The 16387-nt window shown below is 37.7% G+C and overlaps 1 protein-coding gene across 1 annotated transcript in view; it reads right to left on the bottom strand.

Moving 5' to 3' along the window:
- cntnap2b (contactin associated protein 2b) overlaps nucleotides 1-16387 on the bottom strand; it is a 48897-nt gene that overhangs the window by 25221 nt on the left and 7289 nt on the right. The window contains exons 2-6 of the mRNA XM_065276693.1: nucleotides 6140-6250; nucleotides 5524-5717; nucleotides 3107-3254; nucleotides 2574-2777; nucleotides 610-794 (exon numbers count right to left, since the gene is read on the bottom strand). Coding sequence (XP_065132765.1) covers nucleotides 610-794; nucleotides 2574-2777; nucleotides 3107-3254; nucleotides 5524-5717; nucleotides 6140-6250 — 842 coding nt within the window. The remainder of the gene's footprint in view (nucleotides 1-609; nucleotides 795-2573; nucleotides 2778-3106; nucleotides 3255-5523; nucleotides 5718-6139; nucleotides 6251-16387) is intronic.

Below are 16387 nucleotides of genomic sequence, written 5' to 3'. Positions count from 1 at the left end.
AACAGTGTTGATTTGAATGCAATATCAGTAAATGTAATTATATATGTACTACTGAGTGCTAAAGACCCAATTCCCTGTAGCACTGAGGAAAGAGGATTTAACAGTCCGAGAGGCAAGGAGAGAGAGAGAAATGAAAGACGAAGGAAAAAGGGCTAAAACAATATCAAATACTAGGTAATGTTTAAACTGGTTTATTCGATTTTTGAAACAGTAAAGGGACGCTTCATCACAAATGTAAATAATTACAAATGTGCTTTTTCAACAGTTATTCAAAAGTAAAGTTGTGCATTGTAACATGGAGGTCTATGGGAATTGAGCCTGCCTCTAGTGGACAGTCCATGAATTGCAGCTTATGTCACTTCCGTATTAGCTTCATCAGAGAGATCGGAAGGTTGCCCCTCGGTGAAAACATCTCAAACTTTCAGTCTGACATCTCGATTTGCATTTAATGTAAAGAAGGAAATACCATTGGGTTGGTATGTCATAAAAAATGACAAAAATATTTTTGGGGTGAACTATCACTTTACAAATCTGGAATAGCAATCCCTTGATAAATTGTCTCCCTATAGAGTTTACAAAACCTGACTTTATTTGATTTAGGTCATTTACTTCATAATCGAGGTCCAGGTGGTCAAACTCTCCGTTGGTCCGGAAGCTCTGCGTGTGCTGATCGAGGGTGAAGTTGACGTTGCGTCTGTAGCGTTCGATCAGAACCGAGTGCCAGTGATCGTCGTCCAACAGACTGCCGCTAGACGCTGATGTGTGACCTCGAATAGAGCCGTACTGATTACTGCCTGAAATAGACACAAGGACCAGAAGCAATTAGAGAAAGAGATCTGTCGGGTCAAACTACCATTCATGTAGAACATTTAATACGACAGAAAATATACCAATGAGACAATATTTTAGGCATGTTTAGATTATTTTGCAATACAACATAACAACGGTATAAGAATTGCAATGTTGACAAATATGCAAAGCAATGGATGTCAACTGATTTTGCATCAATTGGATGCAAAATGACCCCAGTACCAAAAGTGTTTATAGTAGTTATATACAAAAATATGTACTAAATTAATAAACAAAACATGAGCTACTGAATGTACTAAAATAACAACACAATTCGTATGTATTTTACGAAGAGACTAACTCGTATAATGCGTACAACCAACTTCGTATGTTTTTGTACAATTTGCTTTCTTTGACATTGGATTTATAAGTGAAGTCTCATTAATGTTTCTTTTCAAATAATTGTATGTTTTTTGTATAAATAATTTAATATAAATTAGCCAACTTGTGAAATACGTACAAACTTCAGTAAGATCAGGTTGAAAATAGCCTACTATTATTTTTGCATACATGCACTTTATAAACTCTTGTGTATAATCTGTTTATAATTTTTAATTTAGTTTAGTTTAATGTTTTGTTCTCATTTGTTTTTATTTTAAAGCCTTTTTTAGTTCTTATGTAGTAGTGGTTTAAGATCATCTATTTTCATTTTAGGATAATTTAACTCATTACCCACCATTGACGAATGATCTTAATAATAAATTAAGAGAGTACATTTGCATGAAAAAAAAACATGTTCCTGATAAGTTTTTATGTTAATCTGTAATACTGTGATTATCAACTAGGTGCTCTTACCTACTTTATAAAAAAACTGAAGCAAAAAAGCTATTTATTAATTTTACACTCCGTGTATGTTTTGAAAATCATTTTAAATTTGATCTCTACCAAAATTCCTTCACAAAAAATGCTATTATTTCAACTTTTTGCTAAAAAAAACATATTTAAGAGTTTATAAACAGCGAAAGAATAAAGATAGGATGAAAGTTTGTTCCCCCGGTTTTATTTGTTTGAAAGCAAGGGGTCTGTTTTTTTTTCATTTGATATATGTTTATTTATTTTTAGAAAAAAAAATCCTTGTTAGTGAAAAGTTAGTGAAACTTTTGTGAAAATCACAAAAAATGTCGGACAACTTAAAAAAAAAAAGGTCGGGGAATGAGTTAAGAATGCACAGTTAAATGTGTATATGTGAGCCTTGACTTGTCTAGTTTAGCACCTTGGTCATCAAGCTCACTCCACTTTTTAATCCCCATTAAACCAAAGCAGTCTCATTAGACACGCTGTTTTGGTTCTCTTGTTAATGTGATGTCACACTTATAAAGCCCTGCCCACTGCCACTGACTGAGTAGTTAATTTAATACCCAAAAGCTTTACCATATGTGTTTGTTAGCATGTTGTAGTGATAATGCGACTAAAAATACTATTGTCCCAGACTGTATTCACAGGAATCAGATCCATTTTTAACCAAAAGTAGTAGCTCATCTGCATTTAAAGGTACACAAATGAAAACAGCGATGTTAGACATGCTATAATAAATTATCTCTGGGGTATTTTGAGCTGAAACTTCACAGACACGTTCTAGGCACACCTGGGACTTATATTACATCTTGTAAAATGGACATAATATGTGACCTTTAATTTGCATTTGAAATTGACACGTCCTTTTAGCAAGCACCCCAAATATTCTTTGGACACATTTAGAGTCAGCCTTAAGTGAAATATTTTACCCAGGTTGATGTGCAGCAGTAGTTTGGCTCTGCGCAGCTCGAGTGTGATGTAATCCCCCTGTTGCCCCTCTCCATGCAGCAGAATGCCGTCTCCTTTAGTGGTCTTAAACTTCAGCGAAATCACATCCTTCGTGATCTTCAGCTTCTTCTGTCGGAATCGATATGAAATCACTCCCTGGCCATCAAAGCTGATCACATCCGCATCTGAATGCAGGGATATCAGAGATACGGTCAGTCACAAACACAGGTATATGAGGATATGAAGAGCTCAGATGCAAAACCATCTAAGTGCATCTGACTTTTTTTTCTTGTAAATAAGCATTTTTATCATGGCTCTTAATAGATTTTGTCGTCAAACGGGTGTTTATGAATGACCTGAGGCTGGAATTCAACAAATTTAAAGTGAAAATATTTGATGAACATGTAATATGTGCTGACAACAAACATTGACCATTCATTGACATCTTTAAAATGTGTGATAGATGCATCCAGCATTATATTAACCATAAAACAATCCCACAACAGGCACTTACAGTAAGAGCAACCATAGAGCTCCACCCTCAGCCCAATTCTGCCCTCCTCATTCCAGTCCAGCGGGAGGAACCGCACATATCGAGTCACGAAAGGATGTTGAAGTTCATGACGCACGACCCGCTCTGAGTTCCAGTTACCTGAAAAGGTCTAGAGGAAGAAAAACACTTCATCAAGTACGAACATTCCTCATGCCGGATGTGAGAGACTACACAGATCAATACGACAGAATCTTGGCAGATATTACCGTGAAAAATTGATTCTGAATGTAAATTCAGGCCTCATCTGTTCACTGTTATTTAGCATTTCAGTGTTCATTGTGTGAATCTTGAGTATAATGTACAACACTTCACTTTCATTAGAAATCAACATTAATCCTCATTAGCATTTTAAAAATGATATATGCATACATTTTTCATTTAAAATGGAAAATGCAATCAGATATAAAGCCAACACAATTTCATGCATATATAGAGCTTTTAGGAAAGAAAATCTCAGTAGTGTTTCAAACTTACCCAAGAAACCAAAGTCTGTACACAAAAATGGTTAATAAATGGTCCCTGGCTGTCACTGAGGCGGCACCCTTTAAAAAGGTCCTATTATGTATATATTAGGTACCAGTGCTGTAGTACTCGAGACTCGGTCTTGGACTCGGTCTCGAGACAATATTTTAATGGTCCTGGTCTTGTCATGGACTCATGACACTTTGAATAGTGATTGGTGATTTTTTTGCACGCATCAGACTGGCGCGAGGTCAGATGGTCAGACCTGAGGAGGTTTTTGCACTGCCAATGTATTTACCTCATGGCAGTGCAATAAAACGCACCCGTCCAGTGAGATTTAAGCATTAGATAAGCTGCTGTTACCCAAAATGATAAGACAGTGGCGCTAAAACACAGAGTGGGACTACACATCATTTTCTCAGACTCAACTTGATGTGGACTCGGTCTTGACTCAGACTCAACCTTTTAGAGAACCAGATGGGACAATGCTGATCCTTTGAAACAAAACTGAAAACTGCCCCATGAGAGAGCGACCACAAAGCAATAAAATTTTCTGTTATTAATCTTTATAATATAAATGAATGAAATTTTTCAAATAAAACAAGTTTACGAAACCTTTACTTTCCTAAAAAGTTAATAAAAAGTAATAAAGCTTACACACTGTAAAGAATTATATATTGCACTTAAAAAAGAATTAAGTCGCAAACAAATTTAAATTAAAAAAAATTGCGGTATTTTATACAAATTACTTATCTTTGCACTAATTTTTTAATTTTATTAAACATTTTTAATCTTTAATTAAAATTGACAAACCCTCATTGAAACGATCTCTCTTTACTTCCGCTCATATGGTTTGGCAGGTGGGCGGAGTCCGGAAAAAGATTTATTAGCAAATTTGCAAATAGCAATATATGACACCACGGGGAAAATAAGACAATCACTACTTCCATTTAATGGCAACTTTAAGTGCAACAAGGATTTTTTTGTGTATTCTTATATTTTAACCATGTTGACTCCAGGCAAGGTAGCCCATTTTAGTTGTTTTTTTTTATAAATTGAGATGGACATTTAATTGGTCAGGGCCATCTCAAGAAAGGAGAACTCAAATGCTATGCAATGAAAAGGCAAAAAAAGTTGTCATGTGACCCGCAGGGGTATATTTTGCACATGTGACATGGTGCCATATTTTCTCCAACTAAAATGTATACAAAAAATTTCAGTCACTTTCATTGGCATGTAAAAAAGTTTTTAAAACAACCTTACATTATAGATTATAAAATGAATTTTAAAAAAACTAAAGAATCATATTAGGACATATCAGACATATGGAATACAAGTGTAGTTTATTTGTAAGGAAAATACTTATTATCTTAATGTATTTGCATTTTTGTAAGATTTTTTTATGCATTTATAGGAATAGTAATTCACATATTACATCTGCGCAACTGATTTAATGCATGAGATGAGTCCACACTTTTTCACTTAAAAAATTTATAAAGCAGAAGTAGCACTGCCAGTTGATGAAAGTGAGGATGAGGAAGATGAAATCATAGTGACAGTCCAGTGATAAGAGTGGGTGTCATTCAATAAACAGAGATGTGCATTGTGCCTGTCCTTGTGTGTGTAGATGTGTGTGTCGGTGACACCAGTCAAATGTTTGTTGAGTTTTCAATCTTTTAAATAAAGATTTTAAATGTAACAAATATATTTATTGATACTAATATAGTGTCCAATTCTAAGCAGTAAAGTCATCCAAATAATTGATATCATAATGCGCACCATAGGGTTAAGGAAAAGTTTCACTTCTGGCCAAACTTATGTGGGACAGTTTTCCTAACACAGCAGAAGCTGTTCGTTCAAAAACAACATTAATTCCCTGAGCAGCAATAAATCACCCGGCGCTCCCTGTAACTCACCCATATGTTGCCATCTTGCTGATAAGGTTTCCAATTACTTCCTGTGTCACTGTAGAGTATCCTGTAATGTTTCGTCCAATCGGGGCTGCTGTATCTGCCCTGTGTCGCTATGGCGGTGATTTGCCTCCTGGCTTTGAGATCCACCTGTAGCCACTGATGCTTGTCAGTGTCTCGCGGTGACCACCCTCCATTGCCTTTAAGAGATAAAGTACGAGTCAAAAAGGCACATGATGGTGCCAAGCGGAAATTATGATGCTCTTAGTCTGTAGGCTTTAGACAGCAACGCTCTGAAAACGCTGCATTAGCTTATTTTTCTTTACCCGTGGCCAACATGTACATTATACTCATTACGATCTATAAAGACTAGAAAGTGCAAAGTAAGCAAATCCTGATACATGCTCTCGACTCCATCTGTCCGTAAAGTGCATCCTACAGTACATTACTCTCTAAATGTCAACAACACCATGATAGTATAGGCTACATTCAAAAAAGTACACAATTTGTGTCATAATATGCACATTGAAACATTGCAGAGATGATTAAACATGCCAAATAGCAAGGCAGCAAACAATTATAGTAAAGAGATCCATAACATATCTATAAAGTCCATGCTCACCTACTCTCCTGTTGAGTTTGGCATAGCCAGCGCCAAAATCAGCCGCCAGCACAGAAGAGCTGGTGAAGGCGCTGTAGGGAAGCGGTGTGGCCAACACCTCATCACACCTCTCTGGAGAAATAAACAAACACAAACCGGGCGTTTGAAACGGGTCCAACAAACACATTCAAGTCAGAAGAGTAAATAAGACAAAATTCAAAACAGAATTTCACAGAATTCCTTCAAAGTATGTTGTCTACCAAAAACTTGGTTCAATATATTGGTTGTTCATGATACATAAGTTTTGAGACGTCCATAACTCTGGAATAGCAAAATTATTTTACATCAAATTGATACACTGTATGTGTATAATACAACTAAGTAGGGTAGTAATAAGTAATAAGCAATAAGGTTAGTGTTGTATCATAAATAAGTCAAGGGTGAAGGTGTTGTTAGGTATGGCATGAAGTAGAGTTGATGCAAACACTTGCGCCACGACTTTTCACTACATAGCACTAGCCTTGAGAAGGTTATTGCTTTTATAAAACAGTTAGCGCACACAATATAAATATTAAAGCAAAAATATACACATCGCAACTTTCCTGTAGTAAAATAACTAAAAGCCTTCCTTCCGCTGGAAAAAGTAGACCCTGATTAACTATTTAACATTTTACATGCACACATGGGCGTCGGAACCATTATTACCAATTTTTTAAGACCAATGATAATGGACCCACCCACTTTTTCTCTAATTTAGCGCATACTTGTCAGAGCGGTGTCAGTCAAATCCATTCAACTAAAGGAATGCCCTAATAAATATACTTTCAGCTAAAATCTTAAAGGCTCTCTAAGCGAATATGTTCAACGTCACTTGTTGTTGATATTTGAACTGTTTTCAAACAAACGGAGCGTAGCTAACTCCTCCCCCTCCCTTCCGTGCTTTCGTGAACGTGACCAACCCCCACCCCCAAATCCTTCTTGGCGTTTATTGGCTGTAAAACTTTGTTTTGTTTCGTGGTGCAGGTTTGGCCACTGTGTGTATATTGAAGTTTGTAGAGCCTGGGCTGTCTACAGAGATCGCGTTTTTTTACAGTTTGATCAGCGGTCAGGTAGCAAGCAGATAGTGAGGAGATGTTTGCTGTATGTAACAAAAAATGTTTTATTGTCTAAAACGCGTGAGTTCGCTTAGAAAACCTTTAACCTTCCACGCTGCTGCTTCCTCAAATCCATCTAACTTGGCTCACTATAGAGTCCATATAAATTAAACTCTATTTCGTGTTTTTACTTTTTTCGCCATGCTGCACTAGAGGTTTGAGCGGGACTGTTTTTCGTCAATCTGTGCAACGTTTCTATTTCGCAACTACCGTTTACGCTTAAAATATCTGTGTTCCCAGCTAAATAATGATTTTTTCCCGCCCCGACGGATGTGACTAAATAAATGGATCTCGTTGACGAGGGAACCCACCCACTTTTTGTTGGCTTCCGAGGCCCATGCATGCACAACATTTTGTCATTCCGACTGAATATTAGCTGATTGCATTTTATGACAGTGCCGTTTACATGCACCCTATATTGCAATCTGATTTAAATGTTTGTTTACATGTACATTCTATATAATCCGAACCAAACATCTGCGCAAGCGCACAGCCAGGGTGCCAGATTCACGTATCAAAACCATCCCAATGGACATTCAAAACTAGCCCAAAAGCATCCCAATGACTATTCACAGCCTAAATACCAATAAACGAAATCCTTTTATCTTTAACCCGCAGAAAAAAAAATCAACACGTGGAATCACAAATCTGAACTCAAAAATAGCAGAGGACTTGGCAACACAGAGCACAGCATCTCTTGTTGAGTTCATGCTTTATCTCTGGATAAATGTACAAAGTTGAGTTGGAGAAAGTTGTTCTTAAAGGGATAGTTCGGCCAAAAATGATATTAAACCCATGATTTACTCACCCCGAAGCTGTTCGAGTTGCATATGTCCATCGTTTTTCAGACAAAACACATTTTCAGTTATTTTAGAAAATGTCTTATATCTTTCAGCTGCTAAACAGTAAAGTTACGGGGTCCACGTCCTTCAAGTCCAAAAAATATATCCTTCCCCAAAGAAATCCAAACGGCTGCAGGATGATAAACAAAGGTCTTCTGAGGGTAATCCGCGCGGTGTTGTTGTAGAAATATCCACATTTAAAACTTTATAAACTAAAATTACTAGCTTCCGGTAGTGCCGCCATCTTAGATTCCTCTGTATTCAGGAGAGAGTATTAGCATAGAGTACGCACATGTCTTAGTGACGTTTGACAAATTCGGAGGGCGGGGGCACAGAGCAGCAGCAGAGTACCCTCCGTAAGCTGCGTAAAGCTCTCATCCTGAATGCGGACGGGACTAAGATGTCGGCGCAACCAGAAGCGAGTTATTTTCGTTCATAAAGTTTTAAATATGGATATTTCTACAACAAAACGGCGCGGATTACCCTCAGAAGGACTTTGTTTATCATCCTGGAGCCGTTTGGATTTATTTTGTGAAGGATGGATGCACATTTTTTGGACTTGAAGGACGTGGACCCCATAGCTTCACATTTGATTAACTAAAAGATCTAAAACATTTTCTAAAATAACTGAAAATGTGTTCGTCAGAAAAATGATAGACATGCATCTTGGACGGCTTCAGGGTGAATAAATCATGGGTTAAATATCATTTTTGGCCGAACTATCCCTCTAAGAGGTTTTCAGATATAGGCAAACAAAACACTTTTCGAAAGGCACGATTCTGTTTTTTTGATTTAAGTAAAGTTATGACAGTACACATGAACGCTGTAGTAGAATGTACAGCGCGTGAACCAATTGACGTTAACTTAAATCTGCGTTTTCATTGCCTTGTTTTTGCAAGTTTCTGTGACGAGAATCATGTGATACATAAATAAGAGGTAAATATAAGACGTAAACTTAAGCACAATTGTTAGGCGCATGTTCACAAGGTATTTTTGTATCTGATTGAAAAAAATACAACAATTCACGCAATTACATGCGTACTTTGCTCCTTATGATCAGATCGTAGATCAGACTACACCACCCCTTTGATTAAAGGGATAGTTCACCCAAAAATTAAAATAATGTCATTAATGACTCACCCTCATGTCGTTACAAACTCGTAAGACCTCTGTTTATTTTCTTAACACAGTTTAAGATGTTTTATAGTCCGAGAGGTATTTGACCCTTCATTGAAAATCTACGTACGGTATACTTTCCATGTCCAGTAAGGTAATAAAAACATCATCAAAGTAGTCCATGTGACATCAGTGGGTCAGTTAGAATGTGTTGAAGCATCGAAAATATATTTCAGTCCAAAAATAACAAAAATTACGACTTTATTCAGCATTGTCTTCTCTTCCGCGTCTGTTGTTAAGTGCATGCACAAAAGTAAAGTCACGTGACTGCAGTGACTCGGATGACGTGTTATCCTCAGACATGTTTTTTTTCAAACATACAGTGTGCATCTCCCTCAGACTGTAAACGAAGCCCGGGCGCACAAAAAAACAAAAACAAAAAAAAGCTGGGGCACACCAGATAACACGTCAGCCACGTCGTACAGATGTGGAAGAGAAGACAATTCTGAATAAAGTTGTAATTTTTGGACCAAAATGTATTTTTGATGCTTTAACACATTCTAACTGACCCACTGATGTCACATGGACTACTTTTATGATGTTTACCATACATTTTCAATGGAGGGTCAGTAAGCTCTCGTACTAAATATAAAACATCTTAAACTGTGTTCCAAAGATGAACCGAGGTCTTATGAGTTTGGAATGACATGAGGGTGAGTCATTAATGACATTATTTTCATTTTTGGGTGAACTATCCCTTTCAGGTGTTTACATGAAGGCTTTTCAATCTGACTGAGGCATCAATTTGCCACGAGTCTGAAAGTCCACCATTTTGGACAGGGCCTTGCCCATCCCAGTTGGTAGCAAACACAACTGCTAGTATTGGGACCTTTGTGTTAGAAGCCCGACTCTCAAACCATTAGACCACAACATCCCCAAAGTTTTATACAGTATGTAATGCTATATGACAATGTCACAGCTTTACAATTCTACACAAACATTTTATGATTACGTTGTGTGTTTTATGAAGCGTTAACAAGTACTTATATGCCATTTAAACATACAACCCTACCAGGAGGGGGATTCGAACCCACCAGGACACATGTAAGGGCGCTTTGAGAACCACTCGCCCATCCTGGTTCTCCAAGGACTGAAACTAACTGTTAAGCAGACAGTAAATGTTAAAATTCTGAGTTCAAAAAGCTTTGAAAGTGGAGCAATGCCTTGCTAAAAGGTCCCTCATATTTCTCTCTGCTTTGGTTGCGGTCACTCCCTATAACCCAGTTTATCTCTCCAGAGAAGTTATGCAGACCTGAGCCTAGAAGCTTCTCATTTACACCAGTATGATGTTTTCCGTTCTGTATCATATTGACTAGTTGAGGTGCACTTCATCTGTAAGAAAACACGACTTTAAATCAGTTAATTAGTTCATTAGATAGAGAACCTACAGGAAAAAACTGTGGAAAATATTTCATCAGAGTCACCACGCGGCAGATGGGTTTCACATACAGACGCGAGCGATTATATCCTGCTGTGAGCGGATGTGCTGCGCCTGTTATGACAAGGTTTCCTTTCTCTGACATGCTTTCCAGCAACTCAACCCTTTTTGAGATCGATGCAAATGTCAGCAAACACATTTTAGTGGAGACACTGGAGAGAAGAGAACAGGATCGGCAAAGGATACCAAGCCGTGTCTCAAACTCGGGTCACTGGGTGCATCTGCGTTACGTGCGGGAGCACTGCCCACTACTCCGGTGACTCTGATGTGTTGGGTTCATTCTAATCTCACACAGTTTTTAAGTAGGTGAAATGTTACAAAGTTGGATGAAAAAAGTGAACTGTAGTCTTTTGAAGGCAAATTTTATTTATGCACTTCCATACGCGTCAGTATCAGTTTCAGATCACCCTCGTAAAAGGGGTCAACAGCAAATGCCAGAAATTATTTGACAGTATGTTTTATTGTTGCTCAGATGGATAAAACATTGAAAGTGATCCCAACAGAATCGATCCTCTGTGTCTTTACTGTTATAGCTGTGGTATGAACTTCACTATTCTCTTAAATTTAAAGGATATTTAAAACTTAAAATGTATATTTATTGGTCCTTAAGAAGTATCATCCAATCTCTGTTTCCAAATGGTTCTAAATGGTCTACTGCAGTATCAACACAACAGGTAAACTCAACAGAGACAACAGTTGCATATTGATTAATATTGTTAGGTCCTAATTAGGGATGTAACGATAAATCATGCGATTTGCTATGCTTCTCAATGAGTTATGTTGAAATGGAGCTTCATTTTTATACATAAATATACATTTTTGCAATAATACTGTCTTTACTAAATGATAAAAGACTATTTATTAGCTGCACTGAAAGTAATAATATTAATATACGTCATCTGTCCACAAGATAGGGCCTTAAAAACATCAGCCAATTGCTCATGCGGTCATCGCATAAGCGATTGGCCCTCTGGCTTGTCAATCACTGCCATTACGATCCTTGTGAGAGACGTGCTCGCTCCAGTAACTAAACACGCGCATAAAAACTTCGTCTTAAGTTTCGTTTTGTTTTCATTGTCGATTCTGCTTTCCTCCTCGAATTTGCACCATGGTAGAGAAGAAACTCGAAGGAGGACGCAAAAGAAAGACTTTTTAAGCCGCTGGGAATAGGAGAAAATTGTCAGAACAACGTAATGTAAACAGAGTCGTTATTGGAGAAACATTTCAACGCTGGAGAGCAATGAAGGAACAGAGAGGTGTCAAGACAGACGCGCAGTTCGCAAAATTCTTCCCGACTGGTAACAGTGATTATTCTTTCTTTGGGGAATAATTATTGTTGTACTGTTATTCAGGTATATTGACGTTGTTTGTGTACTGTAGTTGTAAGGCAGTGACCAGTCTGCTACATGCTAGTTGAAATGGGAGTAGCGTCGACTGATCTAACGTTTTAACGTCGTATTTGTTTATTATCATCATTTCACATAATGAATCCACTGACGCGAGTCACGCGACACAGCATATGCCGGTGGTAAACAAACACTCGTGTTCAAATATTCGTGCACGAGTTTTGGAAGGCATTCCCTAGAAATGAGCTGTGAAGGAGGGAGGCTGTTCTTACGTATGCGCTCATTTAAAAAACTCCAGTAACCGTTTTTGGATTCTCAGTCGGCGAAAAACATCCTCTTTTGCACCTTTAAGATTGCTAAGGAATTTCTACTGATCAAAGAGCCATTGTACATGAAAGAGCTGTGCATTATATCACATTTGTTAGGTTTTGTTAGTTTTTTCTTCCATGTCAGAAAATTTCAGAACCCTCTGTGTGTATGGTGCACAAAAATTTATTTAAGTATAATCTTTAGACGTGTCTGTTGCATTTTGTTAAGGTATTTACAATTATTTGACATAGAATTAAAGGAATAGTCAATTTTCTTTAAAAAAATCCAGATAATTTACTCACCACCATGTCATCCAAAATGTTGATGTCTTTCTTTGTTAAGTCGAAGAGAAATTATGTTTTTTGAGGAAAACATTCCAGTATTTTTCTCATTTTAATGGACTTTAATGGACACTTAACAGTTTTAATGCAGTTTAAAATTGCAGTTTCAACAGAGTTTCAAAGGACTCTAAACGATCTCAAACGAGGCATACGGGTCTTATCTAGCGAAACGATAATAATAAAATAATAATAAAAATCTGCACAATACGTCATCACATCTAAACGTCACGGATGACGTATGCGAAACTACACCCCAGTGTTTACAAGTGTGGAGAAAGAGGACCATTCAGACGTTGTTGTATGTCAAATGATACGAATTAATGTCTTTATGTCAGTTTATTGTTTAAAATGGTCCGCAAATGTGCGTTTCATATATTTAACAAGTGACCTTTTTTTACTTCACTACTTCAATTACGTGAGGTCGCGCTGGCTCGTCACACAGCCGGAGGAAGATGAGAAGTTGTGGTTTAAAAGTGCATTTTTTTTTCTTGTCAAAAATGACAATCTTTTCGCTAGATAAGACCCTTATGCCTCGTTTGGGATCGTTTAGAGTCCTTTGAAACTGCAATTTTACTAATTCTTTAACACTTATTGACATTTCAATGACCAGTTCAATTTGTACCCTTGTAGTTGAGGTCAAGAAGAATATTCATGACACTGTTATAAAACTATTTGACAGAGTATTAACACTTAATGACATTTTAATGACAGTTTAATGTAATGTTAATCCATAAAGCTAAGTAGTTTGTTAAGTTTGATAATTATTCTGTTTTTCAAGTTACGATTTACTGGTTTATGTCAAGTTGTCATAACAAAGACATCTCAAACAATGTCATCTTTGCATAAAAAATTACATAATTGAACAAATGACACTAATGTGCATAAAATCTCCTTTGTGTTCATGACACGTGTCATGTCATGATTATGAAGGTGTCATGTCAGCCTTATGAACACCCCTTCAAGTAAAGTGTTACCACTGTTTCAGATAGTATATTACACAACATCCAGACATAGCAGAAAAACTATAAAGAGATGCACTATTCGTCGATCACAGAAGCATAGGGTCAGGAAAAGGTTCACCAGATGATTTCAGAACTACTTTGGAAAAAACTACTTGAAAATGCAATTTCAGGATACAATGTAGCAGATCAAACAGAAATAAAGCTTAGCTGCCCCTTTTTGTCTCAGGTTGTTAAGTGAAGTCAAGGGATGTATTAGCAATTGGTTGTAAAGTGCAGCAGTAGGTTTATGGCTCTTTCATGGTTCAGCAGAGTTGATTTCTCTCATCCATAAGAGAAACACACATGTCCTTGGTTGCAGTAAGCATTGATGCTATATGCATCGTAACTATATGCACGCGCCTCTCTGGGGATTGCCACCTTGTCGTGGTAGAGAGGCTTGTGTGGTCCCATGATCCCAAGAGCAACGCCGTCTGGAGTTATGCTCCTAGTAGGGTCACCCATGGCGGATGACAGCTGGCCTTATGGGAGCGTCACAACGGCTGGGAAGGCGGATGAAGGCTGCAGCAGAAAAGGGTCCCCAGTCGTCCTGGACTCCATGCCACTGGATTCTGACCCTTCCTTTGTCAAGGATCGTGTGGTGGCTGTTTGTGCAACAGTCTCCCCACGTTAAACAAAATCACGCACAGGCGTCCTCCATGGGAAACCACCCTAACATCCGGTTAATAGAACTTCGACGTGCCGCAGAGACAAAGCGACAGCTTCGTAAGGAGAAAGAAGAAAAGGCTCAACCACCATCAAAACTCACTACCTACCCCTGCCCACACTGCACCAAAGTATGCAGATCCCGGATTGGCCTTTATAGCCATCTGAAGAACCACAAGTAGACCCAAAAGAGAGGACAGTCATACTCGATTTGAGTGACCGCCGATGATGATATGCACGCTATGCTTCTCATGTGACTTCTTCCAGAAAGTAAAATATGCTCATTTTCCAGCTCCCCTAGAGTTAAACATTTGATTTTTACCATTTTGGAATTCATATAGCTGATCTCCGGGTCTGGCGCTAGTACTTTTAGTATAGCTTAGCATAATCCATTGAATCTGATTAGACCATTAGCATTGCACTCAAAAATAACCAAAGAGTTTTGATATTTTGCCTATTTTAAACTTGACTCTTCTGTAGTTACATCGTGTACTAAGACTGATGGAAAATTAAAAGTTGTGATTTTCTAGGCAGATATGGCTAAGAACTATACTCTCATTATGGCGTAATAATCAAGGACTTGCTGTTGTACCAGGGCTGCAGCAGGCGCAATGATATTACGCAGTGTACAACACTGCGTAATATCATAGAGTCAAGTTTTAAATAGGGAAAATATCGAAACTCTTTGGTTATTTTTTAGCGCCATGCTAATGGTCTAATCAGATTAAATGGATTATGATAAGCAATGCTAAAAGTGGTACCGCCAGACCCGGAGATCAGCTGAGTGGATTCAAAAACAGTAAAAATCTAATATTTAACTCTAGGGGAGCTGGAAAATGAGCCTATAAAGTGAAGTGTCCCTTTAAATATGCATCTCTAGATGTGCAAGATTTGCCATTATTTGCACAAATTATTAAATTTTATAACGTGCTTTACATCTGGAATCGAATCAGTAATAAGTTCTCTCTCTCTCTCTCTCTCTCTGTGTATGGGTGTATGTTTACAGTCCACAGCAAGCAAAAACCAAGATGTTGAAATGACGGCTAACTATAGACCCAATATAGACCGGCTATGAGTAACCCTCTTCTACCCTAAATAGCCTTGAATTTGGTTACATGCCATTTTTGCCAAAATAACTTGAAGATGTATGATATTCCAACACGTAGGCAAAGTCAACAGGTGTTCGAGGTGTTTGCTTTCATTTGTTTTAAACTTATACGTATCGTCTATTCTTGGGCTATGGTAGACGTCTATTAGATTTTCACTGACAGCCCAAAGTTAGCCTGGTTTTAGGCCAAATTGCTTGCTGGGTCACTTCCTTGAAACTGAGACATGAATAACATGCAAAGACTTTACAGTACCAGATCCTGAGGATCAAACACTTTTGCTACAATATACTAAGCAATTCCAGAGTAATGGATATAACATTTGCAGTCAAAAATTGAACTAAAAAATTTGAGGGAATGCATTTATTATTGTGTTTTGTAAACAAGTCCTCAAAATCTGAGCAGTTTTTTTCTGGTCAGGGTGGATTTTGTATGCACATCATGTTTCAAACATTTGCAACACTTCTGTCCTGTGGCAAAACCAAATCTATAGTGAAGACGATCTCTGAAAACGCTCTCTGATATATTTTTAAAAATAGCCAGCAGTTTATTTCACGGCTTTGAGATCTGTCCTGATTTTACCTCTCGCCTCATTACACACAAAAAATGAACAGGGTTAGACACCGAGTCTGCTGAGTAAAGTGTAGGCTATGTCAAAAATAACCCTTGTGTCCTCCAAAAAAGATGACTGTATTATCAGACTCCTATTCCAGGCACTGATATGCCCTCATGTTCACCTGAGATTGAATGAGTAAGACTAAAAACATATTGTTTTGCCATGGGTATAGTGGGAGGAGTTGATTGTACAAAGATTTAAGCAGATCCATGCTATTCCAAGATTTTGGTCCATCTGTAAGGCAACATCTTTAACTGAACTCTGGCCAGCATGCAAA

Source organism: Paramisgurnus dabryanus, chromosome 6, assembly GCF_030506205.2.
Source record: "Paramisgurnus dabryanus chromosome 6, PD_genome_1.1, whole genome shotgun sequence".
Taxonomy (NCBI): Eukaryota; Metazoa; Chordata; class Actinopteri; order Cypriniformes; family Cobitidae; genus Paramisgurnus; species Paramisgurnus dabryanus.
This window is presented reverse-complemented; position numbering and strand designations above follow the sequence as displayed.